The sequence below is a fragment of the Tripterygium wilfordii genome, chromosome 2, assembly GCF_013401445.1.
Source record: "Tripterygium wilfordii isolate XIE 37 chromosome 2, ASM1340144v1, whole genome shotgun sequence".
Lineage (NCBI taxonomy): Eukaryota > Viridiplantae > Streptophyta > Magnoliopsida > Celastrales > Celastraceae > Tripterygium > Tripterygium wilfordii.
The window spans coordinates 7,654,886-7,671,254 of NC_052233.1; the positions used below are offsets into that span (position 1 = coordinate 7,654,886).

General features: G+C 35.8%; 2 protein-coding genes and 1 long non-coding RNA gene across 3 annotated transcripts; all 3 read left to right on the plus strand.

The window, feature by feature from the left end:
- Positions 1–1,160: 1,160 nt before the first annotated feature.
- LOC120013502 (nudix hydrolase 9) lies at positions 1,161–7,063 on the plus strand. Its single transcript, XM_038865340.1, has 9 exons — positions 1,161–1,392; positions 1,494–1,568; positions 1,861–1,917; positions 2,296–2,378; positions 2,932–2,990; positions 3,443–3,591; positions 3,865–4,008; positions 4,795–4,953; positions 6,517–7,063. The coding sequence occupies exons 1-9, from the start codon at positions 1,294–1,296 to the stop codon at positions 6,610–6,612; spliced, it is 921 nt and encodes a 306-aa protein (XP_038721268.1). The 5' UTR covers positions 1,161–1,293; the 3' UTR covers positions 6,613–7,063.
- A 70-nt stretch (positions 7,064–7,133) lies between these two features.
- Positions 7,134–7,790, plus strand: LOC120013514. The gene is made up of 2 exons (XR_005471417.1): positions 7,134–7,207; positions 7,317–7,790. It is a non-coding gene; the product is annotated as an uncharacterized LOC120013514 (long non-coding RNA).
- A 5,582-nt stretch (positions 7,791–13,372) lies between these two features.
- Positions 13,373–16,175, plus strand: LOC120013492 (ankyrin repeat-containing protein At5g02620-like). Its single transcript, XM_038865329.1, has 5 exons — positions 13,373–13,494; positions 13,610–13,738; positions 13,833–14,412; positions 14,511–14,920; positions 15,144–16,175. The coding sequence occupies exons 3-5, from the start codon at positions 14,067–14,069 to the stop codon at positions 16,023–16,025; spliced, it is 1,638 nt and encodes a 545-aa protein (XP_038721257.1). The 5' UTR covers positions 13,373–13,494; positions 13,610–13,738; positions 13,833–14,066; the 3' UTR covers positions 16,026–16,175.
- Positions 16,176–16,369: the final 194 nt, after the last annotated feature.

A 16,369-nucleotide genomic window follows, 5' to 3' on the forward strand; every position in this document is an offset into this window, starting at 1 on the left:
TACGATGAATCATTTAGCATGCAGTTATGGTAGAGATCTCAGGAACACGTATTTGAGTTATCCCAGCTATTAAGTCGTATGCACAATATTTTAATGCTTCATGCGAAACTCATGAATGCATTTAGATTATGTGCGTCCAATTAACTAGGATAACTGAGATCCGAACTGCTTAGATGTTTATCAGTCTTGTTTAACATGACATGATCCTACACCATATCTGAATGACTTAACAGTAACACTAAAATGATCCCGTCAGATCCATTTTAGTGACAAAACCCTGATATCATTTGGGTCAGCCCAAGCGTGGGCCCATTTTAAAAACCAAACGTGGGCCACTTTCTCTTGCAATTTGTTGGAAAAGGCCCAACGTTATATGTAAGACCTGGCTAGCTATCTCCATAACCATTAACATGCCACATTGCCACCTCTCATCGCTTTGTATGTCGTTGGGTTTGTAAACTAGCCATATATAGCAGCGGCTGGATCTCGCTCTCTCGAATTTCCAATTCGACTCCGACGTAAGAAATAAAATGTGTAGCTGATGTGGCATGCCCAGCTACATTCTGTGAGATTTAAGATATTCAGGGGTCATGGTCCCGTGGATTCCATGGTATGCTGTGTGCATTCACTATTGTGATTTTACCAAAACCAATAACATATGGGAAATGCTATTGAGTGTGCTTACGACATTAGATGAATGATGTAATGGTTTTTTAAAGTCTGAAAAAATTCTATTGTAATGCATATTTTAAGTTTCAAAAAATAGGTCAGAAAATTTTATAACTTTACATAGAGCTTCAAGATATTATAATTATTTTGAGGTTGGAACAATTATCAGAAGATGATCGTTTAATTGTAGCAAGAGCATGAAAAATAAAGCGTTTTTTATCGCTAACAGCGGAATTTTTTATCGATTCTCTAAGGAAATATGTCAGTTTAGCAGAAATAATTGGAGGATTTAAGTTGATCTTTTTGGAGAATATTCATCAGACATGATATGAAATGATAAATTTGTATTGATCTTAGGACACTAGATAACTACAAAACACATAAAAAAAAATATTACCAAATTATGTTGGACGGTGAAAATATCAAATTTTAAACTTTTTTCTAACGTCCATCATGCGTAGTCACGCATCTTTCATTGAAATTTTAAACAATAGGGAAAGAAAAAGTTGCCAAAAGCCAAGAGGAAAAGTAAAAACTAAGAAGTAGCATCCCTTATAGGAATTTTGGGACGAATATCTATACACATTGAGTTTGATCGGACATTCTTCCTCAAGAGCCACTTCAATGGAGAAGGCACAGCTCATTGCGCGTTCTCAGACTGATGAATCCTTTCCTCCCTATAAGCCCCTGTTCTCTTGTCCCCGTGGCCTTTCGCATTCAGAGGTTCTTGTTTTTCACTTTTACTGTCATATATTATATAAATTTTCGTGTGGAGACCGTTCTGATTTGAAACGCACAATTTGTTTGTTTTGTTGTTTTCGAAGGTATCGGTGTGTTTCGATCCGAGATACGATAGGATTCCGCATCCCGATATTAACCTAGAAAAGTCAATTTCTGAGGTGAATTTTACTTTTGAATTCGAAATATGGAATTACTTGGAAACAGATTTAGCGTTTGTAGGCCTAGCTGAAATTGCTTCATGAAAAGATGGTTTTGGCTTGCTAAGCTTGGTTAATTGGATAAAAGGAATCAATCCTTTTTCTCTTGTGAAGGATTTCGAGCTAGGCCTGTCCAATTTTGGTTGTAATTATCAAATTGGTGTTGATTACATATTTGGATGGTTCAGTGTTCAATCTGAATGAATATATGAACTGCTCGCTGAAACACTTTGATTTTGCCTGTTATGTTTAGATATGGGATAAGAGGTTAGCAAAAAATGCCTCATTATTCAACGGAACAAAGTTCAGGGTATGTCCGTCTCCTTTATTGCACAAGTTTATCTTAGTGTTAGTTTTCTTACATTTCATAAATTGGAGGACATTAATTACTGTAATTTTACCACTTACTTGATTGTCAAATTAGTTAATAACTTGGATCAGGCAATACGATTAACATGAGCACCATGCATTCGACTTAGTTTATTGACCAACGAAGGAAACTGGGGAATGCTTGCATGATCTCATTCACTCTTAACAAAACAGTCACATGTGATCAATGAAGGAAAATGAGGAAAAGATTGATACAAGAGAAATCTGTTAATACAGCAACTAAAGAGTATTTATATGCATTATACAAATTTTTTTACCTACTTACATCTTATCGTATGTTTGGTTAATAATTTAACAGTATGGAGGTTGTACGCTGCTTGATGGCGGTGAATCCAACCAGGAAACTCGTGTATGCTTGTTCCTTGGATTGACAGATTATAGGTCTCTACCTCTCTCACTCTCTCTCTTGTTTGTCTCTTTGTGTGTTTGTTTCGTCCTTGCAAATTGTAGGTGTTATTCCTTAGAAAATCTTATTTCACGAAACTCGTGTAGCTTCTTTAGTAGTATAGTATAGTTTTACTTGTTTTAACAATTGATGTTCTGACAAACTTGCAATTGGTGACCTTAGGTGAGCATGAATAGTTTATTTTGTGCAAAACTTGGTATAGGATATGTATGCCATATTAGTTTGGGGATCTTGTGTTCAAGTGCTATGTAGTTTAAACTGCATCATGCTCTTGTTGAACATCTCTATGCTACAATCACTGAAAACGAATTTTGAATAGCTCTATAAAATATGACGTGCAACATGCCTAACATTCTTCCGCTTGTTTATTTCTTTCCGATTATGATTGACTTTTATGACATCCTTCTATGTATCCTCAGTTTTGACTATATTCTATACACTTATCCCAACATTTTGATTTATATTATATTTCCTTGATGCTTGTCTCTCACAATAATGGGAATGAATGCCACATCTTCTTTCTGTCAGGACTTTTGTTGGTACAAACTTAAATCCTCTGTGGGAAAAGTTCCTCGCTCCATCAGAAGGTAAGTGTTAGGTGTGCAATTCTAACAATTTATCGTATAGTATATATATTTCTTACTCTTTCCCTCTATTTATCTGTCATAATTGATTTGATTACTGCATTAAGATTGTACATGAGGGCATGACTTGGCAAACTCCTTTTTGTCATAAATCATTCTTCTCTGCTTAGCATGAAGTGAATTCTATGCTGGTCAGATGGATATTTTTATTAAGCTATGGACTATAGTATATTTATTTTGTCTGAAGTTAATGTATTTTACCACTGGATAAAATCATACGAGATCTTAAACCATATGTTCAAATGCATGACTTAATAATTTCAGTTTGAAGATTCTAAGTTTAATTGTTATTTGAAATTATGATAAGGAATCATTCTTGGTCTGCTTCTTAGCTTATTTATTTTCTATTTGTTACATTGATATATTTGAAGATTTATGGATTTTCTTTCCTATAGATGACATTCAGTGTTGTCAACACACATCTAGTCCGCTGGGTAATGGAGCAGTTGTGGAGACATCTGACAAGAAGATAGTTGTGTTAAAAAGGAGTAATAATGTTGGGGAATTTCCTGGGCACTTCGTTTTCCCAGGAGGTCATCCAGAAGTATGGAATTTTCAATTGAACAATGCTTATCTTGTTTCTAACTGATATGCTGGATTCAATTGGCTTTATATCCTAGTGTGATGGGGTAATTAATTAGCTTTTTGACTAACATGTTTTCAGTTCTTTTTGTGTGCCTGAATCTAGTTTACACTTCCTCTCTAGCATTTTACTATATTATTGACTATGGGGAACATTTCGCTTTAGTTTTGTTTTTTCGGCAGAGAAATCGGATTAGAATTATTGGTGCCATTATGTTTTTGTGGTGATCCACAGCCCGAAGAAGTTGGAATAACTTCTCATAGGAGCAGTGAGGACCTGAGAAACTCTGAAATTATTAACAAGCTTATCTCTCAAGAGATGTTTGACAGCATTGTCCGTGAGGTGATTGAAGAAATTGGAGCTCCCGCTGAATCTCTTGTAAGTCACAGTTTCTTAAGTTGAATAGGATATTATTTTTGTTTTCTTTTGCGTAGTGGTTTGTTGCACATACCTTTCCCGCAGCTCTATTATTTTTTTCCCCAGTAGCATGGTAAAAGTTTTCTTTGAATCAATATTAGTACTATCCTACTCCCTCTCTGCTGTTGCCAAGATTTCCAGCATAATTTTGTGTGCACAAATTTGTCTATTGTTTTCCTTACAAGATCTGTTGGAATGGAAGAAGAATTATATGCGACTCCTATTATCAGATTATGATCTTTGTACATATTACTAGCCAGCAAACAGATTAACAATATATATATATATTGCAGATAGTGTCATTTGAAGCAAGGTAAGTAGTAGAATTAATGAGTATATATTCAATATGGCTTTAACAAGATTAATGATGAAATCAGAAACAGAGGCATTGATCACTGGGAAGAACACTGTCTCTGGATCATACTCGATGGCACTGAGGGCAGAATCCATCAGCATGAAGTTAGAAGCTGTTTCACTTACTAAAAGGAGAGTCCTTGTGAATACTAGGAGTTGGTGTGGGAAAAAAGATTAGTGGATGCCTTGTTTATGCTGTTAATAAATCTTTTGTTAAATTTGAAAAAAGCTGCATATTTACCCCGTTGCGTCTATTGACCATGTTTATATTTACCCTGATTTAGGAATTTCTACTACTTGAGAAGACTGTGCTGGTCAATCTGACTACGAATGTGTCTATTGATCATCTTCATCCTTACCTTATGTAATATTGACATTGTGAATCTCTTGCAGAGCAGTCCTCTGTTTATTGGTATATCCCGCAGGGAGTTGAATGTTAGACCGGCTGCTTTCTTCTTCATAAAATGCAATCTCGAGTCCTCTGAAATCCAGAAATTGTATTCTAATGCACAAGATCAGTTTGAGTCAACCCAACTTCATACAGTTTCAGTGGTCAGTTCACATTTCATTTTTCTGTGACATCATGTTTGGTCCATCTTTTGTGAAAATTTGCTTGGTGTAGCTTTCTGCTAGTGGTCGAGAAACAGAGAAAGTACCCACTCAGTGATGAAAGCAGTAGGGGGAAGTGTGTGATTGAATTGGGTATAGTGGAATCTTACAGTGATTTTGATGATTCAGTTGAAAAGTCTATATTGATGGGCACCAACAGCAGTGATAGGCTGGTAGCAATGGCTGGGGAAGTTTGGGATGTGCAGTCATTGTATTAGAGGGATGTGACGGTATTAGAAGTGCGATTTTAAAGCTTATATTGTTGCTTACTGTATTGGTAAGGTGATGTGTATTTACCGTTTATTAGGTGTAGCCAAAATAGAGCTTTAAGATTAGTATAGAGGTGTTTTACTGAAATCAAGCACCACTCCATTTGTTCCTTACATGGATTTAAATTTGTTTGACAGAGGCGACGAATCGTGATAAGTGATGAATGAAACGGGTATGATAAGTTTCGTCTATGTTGGTACAGCACATCTTAATACATTGTTATCAAAATAAGAGGATCAATGCTACAGGGGCTTGGATAGGATTAAAAAGTATTTAGAATAAACTTAGGCCTAGTTTGGTAAGGCATTTTGAAAATAGCAGATATACTAGTGGAAATGGTGGTAGCAGAAATGTTGGAGAATTTTAGTAGTAGAAATGCTGCTCGAATGTTGTGTGGTGTTTGGTTGAACTTTTGCTGGTAACATTTTTGCTGAGTAGCATATATTAAATGATAAATATTTTATAATATCAATAAATTTATTTATTTATTAATTAATTTATAATAACACATGAAGTGAGGGTATAAATGGAATAAAAAAATTAATGGGGATAATATTGACTTTTGACGGTGAAATGCTACTAAAATGCTTTATACAGGTAGCATGTCAAAAGTAGCATAAAATGCTGAGTAAAAATGTCTCGGATTACGTGCCAAAAAAACTTGTTTGGTAAGGCTGTAGCATTTATACTAGCAAGTAGTATAAATGTTACAAAAAATACTCCTTCAAACGGGGCCTTAATTCTATTTCTATCTGAAGAACTCTGGCTTTTGTGATATCCTATATAATTTATGATAAATAAAGTAACTAAATATGTTTTTTACTTTCTGTAAATGTAAGCAAACTTTTATATAGACCTTTGCAAATGTAACTGGTACAGGGATAAGGAAATAGTTAGAGGGAAAGATCCTTAACTTCTTCTCACGACTAATGACTTTGTGAAAAATTTATCTTAATTGCCTCATTTCTTTTATGAAGTGAATAATACTGAGTAAACTTTCGATACTAGGTATCCTTTCTGCTTTTTAAAGCATCCTAAAATAAATTTTAAAATTTTAACGTATAATATTTCTAGGTACTCGATATGTATTTGTGAATGTTAAGTGAGGACCATATCTGATATGGTGTACTATATATGTGAGTTGCTTGTCTTTACAACTGATATTGCTATGAATATCTCGATTGCAACTTTTTTTGTTTGTGGTAGATATGATTTCTCAGTCATGTCTATGTGCAGACTGATTTAGAGAATATGGCATCTAAAATGCCTGGCTGCCATCAAGGTGGATTTGCCCTCTATAAGTTGATGGTAGAAGCTTTGAGGAATATCTGATGGTAGAACCTTTGAGGAGTATCTGATGGAAGTTCATAACTGCTGGTCCACTGAAGTTGTCAGCCCTTAGTGTCTCAGAAATTTTGGTATTTTACTTTGCAATTCAGAGCAAAACTTGAAGCCTACTGTTTGATTCTTTACATGACATATTGTTAGATATACGTAGAGACATGATTATGCAAGATGGTCTTATCTTTGCAAAAGGATGGCAGGTTCACTTGGTGACATCATTTTCTTTTGATGATGTGGAACCCTGATGCGGGGCCAATGTGTCCCATAACATTTAACCTTTATTGGTTAATAATTCTTAGTAATATTCTTGCATACAATACTTGTAACATAAACATAATATAAGTCTTATGTACTCATGATTGTAGTGGCACCTCATAACATCTTCATTTGCTAATTACATGTGTGCATGCAAGTAAGTACTCTTGTGTGTGTGTTTTTGTGCGCGCATCTGTTTCTGTCATGGGAATGGGGTTCAAACGTCTGGGCTCAGAGTCTAGATCTTTACTTGTTAGACCTTTACAGATGATGCAGAAGCTTAGCAGTAAAAGCCTTCACGAGGTCCTGTTCATTCCTCTATGTCCATGTAAACTCTGACTCACGACTACTCTAATTGTTTTGTATCCTCTTCAAAGTTGTGTAACATTTGTACTCTGTTTTCCATTTGATGCTTATACATCACTTCATGCCGACAGCAAACATTTCCACATGTTCATGGTGGGAAAAAAGGGGTTCGAAAAGGATGGTTCAACCTTTTCTTAGAACTTGGTGGGGTCGATACAATGCATAAACGGAAGAGGTAACACTTGGTCAGTTGGTCTACCATCTTACATTTGTCAGTACCTTTTTTTTTTTTTTACTGTTTTTGCGTCTTGCAGCCTAGTACTGAGAATTTTCGTTCTTATTTATTTTCATCTGTGATCTCTTTTCACAGTTGTCTTTTATGTTTTTATATTTTAAAAAAGTCTGGAATAATGGCCATACTTCATGATGTATTTCCTCCTCTGTTACTGTTTAGGTTTCTCTCCCAAATGATCAACCCCCTAGGATTCGTTGGTCCCATTACATTTTGGATCCAACACTTTCATCCTAGAAGAAGACAATTACAACTCGACCGGACCCTATTGATATTTCGATTATTAATGTAGTAGGCCTCTTTTTCCCCCCAATGAATGAGGCCTTCCAAGGGAGGGAAAACAAGAAGGAACATCCGGGGCATCAAACACCCGAGCCAACAGGACCTCAAGGCACATACTGCCAATGGAAACAATTATTGTTGGCAACTTAGCATGGACGAGTCAACGGTCAACCAACCCTATACCAAGACAGACCAATATATTATTCACCACATAGGCATTTTTGAATGTGCTACATGCATCACATGGTAAATTTTATACTTTTTACCTGGCTTAAATGAGAACGACAACAACATGGTAGCTAGTAAAATGTGCAGTGATTTGGGCAAGACCATCAGGTACCAACAACCTTGTCTGGAGCATCACATGCTCAACACACGTGCGGTTTGTAGCTATCCTGTCCATAGGAGAGTTCTTTACTCTTAAAGAGAATTTAACCATGTGAAAAGGTACGTGGAGGTCTTGTTTGGACTGTATTTTATATTGGATGTGTGCGGACCCTGTTGGAAGTATATTTTACTAGGTATACAGTATTCTTTTAGGGGCAGTGCAAGATTAAAATTAAAAATTATCCCATAAAGTTTAAGGCCAATGAAATTTGAAATCAAAGAAGTTGGATGATAAAAAAGTGTATATTTTTGTGGCCTTTTCTGCTTTCTTCGATATGAAGTATTTGCCTTTACAACTTAACTTAGACGAAATAGTTGTGCACTTGTGCTGCCTTTGGCTTTCTGTGTTTATGCTCGTCTTTTTCCAGGCAGATGAATTTGTTTATAGTGATTGCACAACAGTGCTGGATAAATAGATTTTAGGAGATTTTGTTGGGCATATGTTGATATATAGGCCTCCCCCATGAACTGTTAACTAACACCACTAATCTTAATTCAAATTCAACCCAAAGAACGAACAATGTTGAAAGTGATAGGATTCTTAATTTTCCTTTTTATATGTTGTTTTGTATTGTTTGGGGATATAATTGATTCGTTAATGGTTAGGTTAGACCATTGGTTTTGTTAATAAGCTAGTCGTGGTTGATTGTGGTCATTTGAAGGGGCCCAAGAGTAAATTCATGTAAGTCATTACATTACAATGACAAAAAACTTGGTCAGTCTCCTAAACTCTAAAGTAATGTATTCTATTTGCTTTCATAATCTTGGTGATGCAAATGACTGTGGCTAGCGTTATCTACCCTACAAGAAACAAAAAACAAGAAAAATAGGAAGGGGTCCATAAGTAACCATTGTCATTCAATCGCAATCAATGAAGTCAATGGCCTATTGGACGACTACATGTAAATGATTTTTTATTTTTCTTGATGAGTAATGAATCATATGGTCCGATGTATCTATAAGAAAAGGCAAATTCAAAGCAGACAGTATCATATATGTGATTGGGGTGGGATTTCTTAATAATAAACAAATTTGATGTGTCATCAATAGCTTTTGTTTAGTTCCATCTGGTCGCAAGGTGTCTTAATTTACACAAACGATGATGACATATGGCCCAATAAGTTTATTCCACTATTTTATCCTAGAATTTGTTGTCTAAAATTTATTGTTTTTAATATAGATTCAATTGTTTTTTAAATCAGAGTTTATAATTCATTGTTTTAGTTATGAATTCATTATTTTTTAAATTCCATTGAAAAAAACAATGGAATTAAGATTCACCCGATAAAACTTATCGACAATGGATATTGTTTGAAAGAGTTTTATGCGTTGATTCCGAATTCCGAACATGTAATTTCTTTTTAAAATCTAATATGTATTTTAAGAGTTAAAACGTTTTAAATTTCGTTTAAAAGATTTGGACTAGCACTATATGAGTTCCTTAACACTATTGTTTTTTTTTAAGTATAAGTACAAATACAATATACGACACATCATCATATCAAGCCTACGAAAGTACAGGTGTCAACAGGACCTATGCAGGAGGCACAAATGAGGCTCACGCAGGGGCTGACTAAACCCACACACCTCCTTATAAATATTCGGAGGAGATGAGACTAGAACCAATGACCTGAAGTCAGGGACATGCAAAGTCATTATCACTCAATCAATGACTCATTTGCACCTAACACTACTGTTACACAAATATAAAGTAGATATTGGTATAAATAAGTTATGCAAATCTGTAGTTATCCATTAAATGCTAATTTGGATTTGAAATTATATGTAGGGGGTGGAATGATTGATTCATTTCGCATCACCATCATGTGGTAGACAACATGAGATTCAGTATCCCGGGGCAATAATATTTCAGCGGAGATTAAGGCATTCCCGTTTGTTTTGGGCAGGTAGTGGGGGTAATTTTTGATAAATTTGCTTTATATATATAAAAAAATCCAAGAGCGCGTGTACTTGCAGTCATCTTCTTCTAGTGGTTTCGAGAACGCGCGTGGGCTCCATGTTCTGTGACAAAGTAAATGAACTAAATGAAGCGTGTTTTTTTTTTTTTTGTCTTAACTCACAAGTTGCGACTGCGAGCAGCGTGGGTGCGTCCAACGACACTCGAGGTCTACGCTTGTGGACCCTGCAATGACGCCGACTGGGACCCACTTTTCGCGCATTAGTCAGCTGTGCGCCATGTCACTTATTATAGTTGATTGATACATATATTGGATTATCGCAATGAATGTAGATTCAACGAATCATGAGTGCGTCGTCGTTTTAGTCATGTTGTGTTGCCGTGTGTGTTGCTTTCCTTTGTTCCTTATTCGCTTATTATAAAAGAAAACAATGTATATGTTTGACAGTACGTTTTTATTGCGTTCAGTTGCACCTCATCTCACAGTATCGTAGTTTTTTGTGACACGTCAAACTTTTTACAGCATAACTCACCTCACAGCACCACAACTTTTTACCTCACAGCACCTCACCTCACCTCACCGCACTCCCAAACGCTTACAAATATATGTTGAATTGTCCCACGTAATCAAATTAGGTAAATTATTTTATTTTAGATTAATGTACAATGTAAATGTTAAGTGATTTTATATTAATATTATTAGTCATCTAATATAACCATAATTTAATTACGTCAAACGCACCTCACTGCACAACACCACAATTTTAAAAATGATGCGTCAAACAGTTTTTTGCGTTTCGACTCATCTCACAGCACCACAGTTTTATAACTCACAGTACCTCACAGCAGTTGACAGCACTCGATCCCAAACAAAACCAAATGTATGTGCAAGTGTTGGTGACTTGGTGGGGTGTGTTTTCTACTTTCCATTCACCCATTTAAGCTCTGCTCTTATATTTTACTGACCACACCACCCCCCTCTCAAGAAATAAGGATAAATAAGGGGAAGGGACAATTGGTTCCTTAAAATGTTTAGATGATTGTCTGCATGTGCTGATGAAAGATTCAAACTAGTTGAAATTATCTAAATAATTATGTGTTTTTAACTCGTGTCAAGGGCGTCTCTGGGGACGGAGGAGACGAATGGCCGCCCAAAGCCCCCAAAACGTTAAGGCCCATATTTTAGAAAAAAAAATACTAGACTATTAATACCGAAGTCACAAGAAATGTTAAATGAATAAATTATATTATCTATTGAAAGTGATTGTCCTGAAAAGATTGATTATATCAATATAATTAGTGATTTTACATTTTAAAATTTTACAAGATTAATATTTTTAAGAAATATGCGACATTAAATTTTTTTTCCAAAGGATCCATTTTTAAAGGTTCGCTCAGGGCTCTCGGAGGACTCAGGTACGCCACCCACTGACTCGTGTCTACTCTGAATTATTACTTGTGTCGTGTTTTATCTTATAGAGAACACATTGCTCTTTGGACCTAATTTTGTGGCTGCCACTGGATGATGTAAGAAGACCCACCTACTAATTATGTCATATTGCTATTTGAAAAATATACTAAACAGGATGAGGACTCATCAGTGAACTGGCAGAGAAGCAGTGGACCATATTTATTTCATTAAAAAAAAATTTAAAGAGGAACTCTGACGTAGATAATAGTTATGTCTTTTTTGTCGATGAATTTGTTTTTTCTCATTAAAAAAAAAAGCAGTATTCAATTCAAAATGTTGTATACTTTCTATTTATTATTTTAAATAAAATTTTAAAAAATTAATTGGCCCAAATATAGTCTACTTCTGCTCTACAATAAACTAGTTGTATGCTCGCGCTTCGCGCGACACATAATTAATTTAAAAAATAAATATTTTTGATAATTTTTCGATACTTTATTACCATAATGAATAACGGAGCTTGAAGTATAGAAAATAAAAATAATTATGAGATGAACAAATAACTACAATACATTTTTCTCAATATGTTAATAAATAATTTTCTAAGAATGAGCGAAAAATTTGATACATAAAGAAAAAATATGCTCAGAGTTTAACAATTATTTTTTGCGTTGGTTTTTTGAACAAAGTTGTAAAATAACTAAAAAACATCTCATAAATTATAAATTCTATAGAAAATATAGCGCAACTTCTTTATCTCCTAGTTTTTACATCTCATTTATTATTACTTCTTATGTCAACAAGCCATAATTTTTCATACTATGTCAATAAGCATATATAATATATAATTTGTTATACTATGTATCTCACATTTGATTAAATTCTTCATACTATGTATCTTATACGGGATCATTGGGATCATCCTCTATGAAATCTCCTAAGAATGCATCCTAAACTGGATCTTTTCCATCATCATTGGTTGTTGTTTGACAACTAATTCCATGATTTGTAGGGACATATCGTTAGGAATTTTGTTGAAATTGTTCATTTTTCCCATGAAGTTTTTGTAGTATGTCTTAGAATTTATTGTGATATTATATGTTTTTGTGTGTTATTTTATACTTATATTGTGAATATGTTTCATTTAAGCTTTTATCTTTTTGTTTTTATATGCAATTAATAGGTGATAATTGATATGACTATTTGTTGTATTATTAAATATCATTTTAAAATTATTTGTATATTATTAATTGTATGTTCTTGTGGGTCTTAAAGTTATTTAATATATTTAATTTTTTTCTTTTGTTTTTTGTGTAGGTTTTTTTAGAGGCATCCACGTGGCACCAAGGAGAAGCCTTTTGGATCCTCCATTATATATATATAGATTGATTGATAGTTCATTCCGGAACCCTCATTGACTCATTTCCTCCTAAACCCTTTGTGTTGTATGTATCTAAAGGCAATATGCTTGATGGGTTTTATTAGTGTTATCCCTAAATCATGTCTATCGTCGGTATTTTGTGTTCCATTTGTCAATAAAATACCTACCAATCCGACATATATATATATATATATATATATATATATATATATATATTGAAACAGGAAGGAGGATTTAACCCTGATCATTAGGGTAATGTACACCATTCTTACTACTTTAACTTTAACTAGTGATTCGAGTGTAAAAAAAACTTAATTAATTAATTAAAGAGCCAATGGCATTTGTGAGAACGTGTTACGCGAACATTAAGATAAGAAAGAAAGAGACCGGAAACGAGTCAATCTAAGAACTGTTGGGTGAAAGGCCTCTCTCACCCGCGTTACGAAGGACACTCAAGGCGCGTACGTGGTTCTGTTATTTCGGTTGTCCCCATTAGCGACCACCTCTGATTACTTTCTCCTTTTTATTTCTCTCCCTCAGCCTCAGCCTCTGCCTCTGCCTCTGCCTCTGCCTCTGCCTCAGGCCTCAGGCCTCAGCTTACGTTGTTATCATCACGACCTTTACAAAAGTCTTTCAATGTATAATGCTTCTTCTGGGTTCATTTTTTAGGTTCACCGTTCACATAACATAGATTAATTGTTATTCCTTTCTTGTGATATATATATATATTCCTTAAAAAAACATACATTCCAGGTTGTTTTCATGATCTGATTGTCTTCTGGTTCTCTAGAGAGAGACTGGGGGCTTCTCAAATTGTATGGGCTCTTTGGTCTTTCATGGAGGAGAGCAAAAGTAGCTGAGCTCCTTCCTTCAGACCCAGGTAAATACAGGGCCCTCTTTTTCTTCCATTTTTCTTTATTGTCAACCATCTATTGAATTTAAGAAGACAGAGGAAGACTCATGGTTTGTTTTTTTTCAATAATTTGGGACCCCAGAGTGTGTAGAACCAGATATGGAGGTCAGAATCAAGCCCCAAAAGATTCAGATTGTTGAATCAGAAATTATCAACTAGCTTGTTGTCGACATATAATGATTCCTCTACATGATAAATTCCAAGTTTGATCTGGGTTCTTGCTGGGAAATAAAGAAAACTTTAATTATCTATTAGATTAACTTAGAACAGAGAAATTTCTTTTTCTAGTAAGATCAGATGGAGACACAACCAGCCACACCTACCGGGCAACCAAGCGCGCCCAGAAAGAAGATGACCAAACAGTTAACAGGAAAGCGGGACGACACGACGTTGCATTCTGCAGCGAGAGCTGGAAATCTGAGTGCAGTAAGAGAAACACTTACCAGCACTGAAGAGGGTGAGTTGAAGGAATTGTTAGGGAAGCAAAACCAATCAGGTGAAACAGCACTTTATGTGGCTGCAGAATATGGTTATGTTGATGTGGTTAGGGAGATGATTCAGTGCTATGATCTTGCCGATGCCAGTATTAAAGCCAGAAATGGGTTTGATGCATTCCACATTGCTGCCAAACAAGGGGATTTGGGTATGTAAAATGTTCAATAATTTCTTTTGCTTTTGCTCATTGTGATAATTTCGTTCTGAAAAATTGAACTTTTTGAGTCCTGGTTTGCCTTGCTGTAGAGGTGTTGAAAGTACTAATGGAGGCTCATCCGGAACTGTCTATGACTGTCGACTTATCGAACACCACTGCGTTGCACACTGCTGCAACGCAAGGGCATATAGAGATTGTGAATTTTCTGTTGGAGGCAGGGAGTAGTTTGGCCACCATTGCGAGAAGTAACGGGAAAACAGCCTTGCATTCTGCAGCAAGAAATGGTCACTTGGAGGTTGTCAAGGCATTTTTAGCAGTGGAGCCTGGGATTGCAAGAAGGATGGATAAGAAGGGGCAGACTCCGCTTCAGATGGCGGTAAAGGGCCAAAACGTTGAAGTGGTGGAGGAATTGATTAAAGCAGACCCTTCTTCAATAAACCTCACTGATACCAAGGGAAACACAGCATTACATATTGCAACCAGGAAGGGAAGAGCTCAGGTATATTAACAAAGCCTATGGTAGCCTCATTTGGACATTATACTTGTTTTTCTCTAATTTCGACTTCATTGAAAGTGTCAAGCTTGGATTTCATGAAAAGATATCATTTTCATTTCATATCATAGCCTTAGTAATTATTTGTCTAGTTCACAGCATTGATATCAAAGCAATGATTTTATAACATGGTATAACTGCTGAGATGATTTTGGTATCGTTTGTGCAGATTCTTAGGCTGTTACTTGCACAAAAGGAGATGGACAAAAGAGCTGTGAATAGAACTGGTGAAACAGCCATTGACACTGCTGAGAAAATTGGGAATTCTGATGTTGGAGCAATTCTGCGTGAACATGGGGTTCAGAGTGCCAAAGTAATCAAGCCACAAGCAACAAACCCTGCTCGCGAATTGAAACAATCTGTAAGTGACATAAAGCATGAAGTTCATCACCAGCTTGAAAACACCCGCCAAACCAGAAAACGCGTGCAAGGCATTGCCCAACGTCTGAACAAAATGCACGCAGAAGGCCTTAACAATGCCATCAACTCCACCACTGTTGTCGCCGTCCTTATTGCCACAGTCGCCTTTGCAGCCATTTTTACTGTCCCTGGCCAATATGTTGATGATCCAAATGACATCACTCCTGGCCTATCACTAGGAGAAGCAAACATTGCCCCAAAAGTTCCTTTCATAATCTTCTTCATCTTTGATTCTATTGCCCTCTTCATTTCTCTGGCTGTTGTGGTGGTGCAAACTTCAGTTGTAGTGATTGAAAGCAAGGCAAAGAAACAAATGATGGCGATAATCAACAAATTGATGTGGTTGGCTTGTGCACTGGTTTCAGTGGCATTCTTGGCTCTATCGTTTGTTGTGGTGGGTGAGAATGAGAGGTGGTTAGCCATTGGAGTAACCTTCATAGGAACAACTGTGATGGCCACAACCTTGGGAACTATGTTATATTGGGTAATCAAGCATCGGATTGAGGCATCCAATATAAGAAGCATTCGGAAATCATCGATGGGGAGTAGGTCCAGATCGTTTTCCATGTCTGTTGTGATGTCAGATTCTGAACTTTTAAACAATGAGTACAAGAAAATGTATGCAATTTGAAGATTTTATATAGATTTTGGCCATTGTATAAGTTAAACTTATCAATGTATATTTCTTGAAGAGCTGATCATCCTTTTTCTTCGAAAATTCTGATCTTTGTAACAACACATCATTCAATGTGAATAATTCCTTCGTACTGTTCATGGTTAAGGATGACTTTTGAAGTCAAACAGCTCAAGCACAGGGAATCGTATGGTTTTCAGATTCGTTTGGTTTTGTATTCTATTAAAATTCATAAAATGAAAGCAGAAAGTGCATAGAAAACAAGCATACCAAACAAACTCTTTCTCACCCATCTCAAATCCTCCGAGCAGACTACGCCCATATGACTGCGTCTCGCAGTC

Coding starts and splice junctions, on each gene's coding strand:
- LOC120013502 (XM_038865340.1), top strand. CDS start 1,294: ATGGAGAAGGCACAGCTCATTGCGCGTTCTCAGACTGATGAATCCTTT. Junction 1,569..1,860: donor TAGAAAAGTCAATTTCTGAG/GTGAATTTTACT, acceptor TGTTATGTTTAG/ATATGGGATAAGAGGTTAGC. Junction 2,379..2,931: donor CTTGGATTGACAGATTATAG/GTCTCTACCTCT, acceptor TCTTTCTGTCAG/GACTTTTGTTGGTACAAACT.
- LOC120013492 (XM_038865329.1), top strand. CDS start 14,067: ATGGAGACACAACCAGCCACACCTACCGGGCAACCAAGCGCGCCCAGA. Junction 14,413..14,510: donor TGCCAAACAAGGGGATTTGG/GTATGTAAAATG, acceptor GCCTTGCTGTAG/AGGTGTTGAAAGTACTAATG. Junction 14,921..15,143: donor CCAGGAAGGGAAGAGCTCAG/GTATATTAACAA, acceptor TCGTTTGTGCAG/ATTCTTAGGCTGTTACTTGC.